The 5,626-nt window shown below is 60.2% G+C and overlaps 1 protein-coding gene across 1 annotated transcript; it reads right to left on the bottom strand.

Moving 5' to 3' along the window:
- Nucleotides 1-304: 304 nt before the first annotated feature.
- LOC142049727 (la-related protein 6-like) lies at nt 305-2,477 on the bottom strand. Its single transcript, XM_075077660.1, is given in 4 exon segments — nt 305-372; nt 375-1,290; nt 1,814-2,024; nt 2,311-2,477. Coding segments are annotated over 4 exon segments (1,362 nt in total).
- Nucleotides 2,478-5,626: the final 3,149 nt, after the last annotated feature.

Below are 5,626 nucleotides of genomic sequence, written 5' to 3'. Positions count from 1 at the left end.
AAGCCCCTTCCTTCGGGCATTGCCGTGATGCCACTGGGGTGCTGGGAGCCCCTCTGGAGCCTGCACAGGCGCGCTCTCGGTGACACCAGCATGGTATGGTGCAGCTCCCGGGGTCGCTGCTGCTCAGCATCTCGTCTCACATGCTGACCTGCTCCGAGCATTGTCATCAACCGATAACTACCGTCCCCTGCACCAGCTGCACCACCACTGCCCGCAGCTCTCAGGGCCCACACAGAGTTATTGTGCTCGAGTGAAGCGGAAACAAAAAGAAAGAAAAATCCCCAAACACAAAGGTCAAAGAGCCTCAGTGCTGGAGGGTGAGCTTTCCTCTCCCCATGCTGCTGCTGAAGCCCTTGGTGCCATCAGGGCCATTGGGAGGCGAAGCACCCCACCCCGCAGGCCAAGGGGCTCAGGCACCCGATTTCCTGCCAGGGAATTTCTGGGAGGAGGTGTGGCATGCAGAGCAGGCCTGCTGCCCCTGGGTGCCCACGTATCCACCCCGCTCCCCCAGCCGCAGCCATGGGGCCACTCCCTCCTGGAGCGGAAGCCGTGGCAGCCACCGGTGCCCAAGCCCATCCCGAGTGGGGGGAAGACTTTCCTGGTAAGGAGCGATCTTGTAAAGGTGTTGCTGAAGTCCCTGGGCTGGAAGGTGCTGCATGGGCAGGTGGGTGCCGAGGGTTCCGTGTTCAGGAGCAGGGACGGTGACACTGGAGCATTGCCTGACTCCGGAGAGCGGTAGAGCAGGGAGCCCCCAATGCCATAGGGGAAGATCGTGGCCGCCGCCTGCACCTTCCAATCGCACTGGTGAACCAGCTTCTTCGCCACCTCCCTCTTGTTCTGAGGTTCCTTCTTGGAGACCTTCCAGCAGAGCCAGACCACCCTGATGCTCTCACCGCACCGGTGGCTTCGGCGGCCGAGGTGCTCAAAGGCCCTGCGGGCGCTCCCCAGCCTATCGTACTCCACCAGGGCACAGCGCTTTCTCAGCAGCTCGGGGAAGAGCGACGTGTATTTCCGCACATCCGAGGGCAGCTTGCGGCCCGGCCGCAGGATGCGGATGGATACAATGGCACCAAAGGGGCTGAACATACTCACGATGGTCCCCATGAAGTTATTCTGGATCGGCGGCAGCAGCTCCCAGGCCAGCAGCAGTTTGCTGGGGGAGAAGCTCCGCAGGGACTCGGGCAGGGGGACCCGCCGCCTCACTTTGGTGCCCTCCTTGTTCACTTCCAGCAGCTCCGAGAACTGCAGGGCGTAGAGTGTGAGCCGCCAGTCACGCGTCAGGTATTTCATCTGTGGGAGAAAGGGAGCCACTGCGTCCCCATGAGTGTCCCCAGGCAGGGACCACCCTCAATCCATCATCCAGGCACGCTGAAGTCACGGCAAGGCACCATCCCCCTTTCACATGAGCAGATGTGGGTCTGCAGCAGGTGGTCTCCAGTGCCCCTGGATTGCAGCAACAAGCTGCCGCTTCCCAGTACCTCACACCACCAGCACTTCACTGCGCTTCTTTGGTTAAGGGATGGTCTCTCCCAAAGCAGCGCGGGGGGACAACGGGCAGAAGAGGCAAATCCAGCACTGAGGACTGTTCACTGCTTCCCCAGCCACCCTCCCTGGTTGCAGAACTGCTGCAGCACATCGAGGGCAGGGAGCAGAGCCCAGCTCTGCACCACCAGCACTTCCCTGGGACACAGACAGCCTGAGGGGAGCCTGGACCTCCCCACACACCCCTCCAGAGACAGACAGAGCACACCCAGACACCCTCCACACAAAGGCCCTTTCCCACCCCGGCTGGCAGGTGCAATGGACTGCCTACCTTCTTGAAGGATGTCAGCAGTTTGATGCTGACAAAGCCCATCTTCTTCTTTTGGACATGTTTCAGAAGGAAAGCATCCTTGGCCAGGTTCTCATCAGAAAGGTAGAACTCCACCTGGGACACAATCCTGCGGACCAGCTGCGGGTCGGGGGTGGAGGAGCTGCAGTCCAACAGATCAGCCCCCCAAACATCACTTACATCAGAGAAGCTCCTGGCAGAGCAGCAGAGACAGGGGTGTGAGCTGGTGGCCTTTGGGACGCACAGCACTGCCTGGTCTCAGCTACAACAGTGCAGATGGCAGAGACACCGCAGAGACCCAGGGCCATCAGCTACAGGGGAGCAACGCCAGCCTGCACCCCGCGTGCCTCCCGATGCTGGGAGCACCAGTGCCAGACCGTGAACCCCAATCCATCCCAGACAAGGGACACATTCCCCTGGGGACAAACACGAGGCAAGAGCAGGGCTCAGCCCCCCCACTCATCCCAGCGGCCACATACCCGTTGAAGCTTCTTAAGAAGTCCTCCTGGCTGAGCAGGGTGAGCGAGCGGCTCTGCGGTGGAAGGAGATGCCGCGCCGGGAAGGAACTCCTTTGTTCCAGCTGAGGGGTGCTGCAGCTGGGCTGGGAAGCGAGCCCTGAGGCCACCCCAGAACTACCTGATGACATTGCCCTTCACCTGGGATATTACAAAGGAGAAGCACAGTGCTAGGAGGCTTCCCAACTGCAGCCAGCCCCAGGGCAGAGCCCTGCTCTGGGCTGCAGCCCCCAGCCCAGGGATGGGGGAGCAGACGCAGCTCGTTGCTGTGCCCTTACCTGCTTAGCAGTGCTGAGAAAGGCAGAAAGAGCCGGCTTTACCTCCTAGAGACCTGCAAGCAGCAGGCCCCAAACCTCCCCTCCTCCAAACTAAGGCTCCTAAAAGACAAAGTGAAATGAAGAGAGGTAAAACCCTTAGAGCACCCAAGCTGCTGGCTTATAAAGGCAGCCACTCAGAATGAGCTGCAGCAGGCAGTTATGGGCCTGCCCCCTCTGAGACCCAGCAGGCTCCAGGTGAAACCTGTCTGCTGGTTAAACAGCCCCAGCTCAGCCCCGGGAGCAGCCATGATTGCTAAGCCAGGCCAGGTGGGCAGGGGAGGGGCAGAGCCACTGGCACTGGTACCGGTACCCAGTGGTGCCCAGTGGTGCCCAGCAGGGTGGTGAACTGCTGCCATGAGGCATCTTGATCTGTGCCTCAGTTTCTGTGTCTTGTGCAGAGGCAGTAAGAGTGACCTGGAGGTGGAAGGAGGGTTGAGTCCAGGGCACTCTTTGGGCTCCTGGTGCTGCCAGAGTGACAGGCAAAGGTCTTTCTTCCTGCAGCAATGTTCCTCATCCCAAGGAGAGGGAGCAGAAGAGCCCCAAGAATGGGCTGAAGCCCAGGGAAGGGCACAGGCCCCCTGGGAGGGGGTGACACTGTGGGGCAGGATGGCCCATAGCTTCAGTATGAGATGGGGAAGGAGGCCCGCGATGAAACTCATCCTTGATGCTTGACCCACCACCATGGGCAGCATGGAGATGGGGACATGGCTGTCAGAGCAGCGGGGGCTTGGGCAGGCAGGGCGGCCGTGCCAGGGCATGGTGGGCTGCCCAGGCGGCCGAGAACCGGAGCTGCCCATCTGTGCAGGCATGGGCTTTAGCCGATGTTGCTCTGTGCCCTGTGGCCACAAGGACCAGCCAAGGGCTCGCCACGCGTCCACCCTGAGCTCTCAGAACAACCTGTCACCAGACTGGCAGCACCTCCCATGCGGGCAGCCTGGTCCTCGGCTGCAGCACTGCAGTCTCCCCTGCCCAAACACCCTGCCCCAGCCATGCAGGCCTGCTGCCGATGAATCCCCGGGCTGTGCCGCACTCTCCAGCTCAAAGCTCGTCCTTCTGGGATGAGTCCCGGGGACCGGCAATGCCGAACATCTTCTGGGGTGTCACAAGCCCCCCGTTTTCCCTGGGGGCGGTGCACTTGCTGTCACTCCCGTACCACCTCCTGCCGCTCTCTGCTGGTTGGGAAGCGTGTGTCGGTGAGACGGTGAGACGGTGAGACGCAGGCAGCCCCGCTTCCCCCGCCCTTCGCTGGGGTCCCATTGCCGAGCCCGGCAGCTCCCCGGCCTGCCAGCCCAGCCCCGCAGCAACGCTCGCGCCGGAGTCTCTGCAGGGATTTGCCCCCCGGGGAGGGGCGATGGAGCCAGCAGCGAGCCGAACGGGGCCGGGGGCGCCTTCTAACGGCAGCATTCTGAGCTGCGCTTCGCTTTCCACCTGCAACCGGGTACGCTCGGGGTCAGGAGGGGCTGCTCTGCTCCCCAGGGGGAAATAAGGCCCTCGTTCCCGCCCTGAGAGCTGGTATCCGAAGGAAGGTTCAGGCTGGTCCAGCCGTCCCCGCAAGATGGGATAATCCAGAGGGGGAGTGAAGCGAGCAAGGACACAGAGGGAGAGGCTGACGGTAAAGCTTCCCCTTCCCACGGGGTGAGAGCAGGAATGACCTGTCAGCCGGCACATCCCTGTCTCGCTGCTCCCATCCTCCACACCTAGTCTGGAAGCATAATTAGAAAATGCTTCTTGTGGCCCCGTGCAGAGCAGCAGCCTGACCTTTCAGACGCTTCTCCCCTCCGTGAACTTTGGTGTAACGGGCATATTACCCCTTGTGCTGGTTTAGGCTGAGAAGGGGTTAATTCTCTCACTGTGGGGGGTCGGCTACCCTTCCAGCTTTCTGAGCTCTGCCTCGTGGCGGGGGGCTGGGAGGGGCAGGGCCATGGTGGGGGTGGCTGACCCCAGCTGGCCAACGGCATGTTCATGCCATACCATGTGACACCAGGAGCAGTATATGAAGGGGGAGCAGTTGGCGGCTCAGGAGTGGTGCGGCGTTGGGTCGGTGGGCGGTGAGCGGCTGCGGCACGTGCGGTTCGTTTGAGCGGTTCGTTCCCCCTCTCCCCTCCCTTCCCCCCTCTCCCGGGGCTTTGCACCTCTCGTTGTTCTCCTTTACATTGCATTTCTGTTGTTGTTTCTTTGAATTTTCATTATTAAACTGCTCTTATCCCAACCCACGAGCGTTACCCTTCTGATTCTGTCCCCCATCTAGTGCAGAATCCTAAACAACTAGTAGAATATTTGGAGAAAGTATGTTGTTACGCTGGGAACTCCAGAGAGACACAGATAACTGCAAGGTGCTGGGGCCTGGCCCATGCATACCGAGCCCTGCCCAACAGTAGTCAGTGCCCCCAGGGGGAAGAGAATGTCTCTGGGTTGAAATGCAAAGTGACTGGCACTGTAGTCACTCCAGCCCTGAGGACAGGCACTGCAGCCACTCAAACCCCCACGACAAGTACCGGAGCTGGCTCAGAGAATCAACCCGTACCAGTATCAGTTGCCCCCATACACAAGATGAAATATTGGAGGCGGACATCAACTCGTTTAAAACGGGATGATGAAGAACCAGGGCCGTCACGGGGAGAGGAGGAAGAAGTCATAAATGAAATAGAGACCACCCGATCCCTGTCCTTCAGCCAGTTGCGAGATATGCAAAAAGATTATAGCCATCGTTGAGGTGAGCACATTGTCACCTGGCTGCTCCGATGCTGGCATAATGGGGCCAGTAGCCTGGAACTAGAGGCAAAAGAAGCCAGACAACTGGGATCCCTTTCTGGGGAAGGGGGCGTTGACAAAGCAACTGGGAAAAAACCACAAGCCCTCAGCCTCTGGAGGCGACTCCTGCCCGGAGTGAAGGAAAGGTATCCCTTTAAAGAAGATGTTACATATCGCCCAGGAAAATGGACAACTGTGGAGAAAGGCATCCA

The sequence above is a fragment of the Phalacrocorax aristotelis genome, chromosome W, assembly GCF_949628215.1.
Source record: "Phalacrocorax aristotelis chromosome W, bGulAri2.1, whole genome shotgun sequence".
Lineage (NCBI taxonomy): Eukaryota > Metazoa > Chordata > Aves > Suliformes > Phalacrocoracidae > Phalacrocorax > Phalacrocorax aristotelis.
This window is presented reverse-complemented; position numbering and strand designations above follow the sequence as displayed.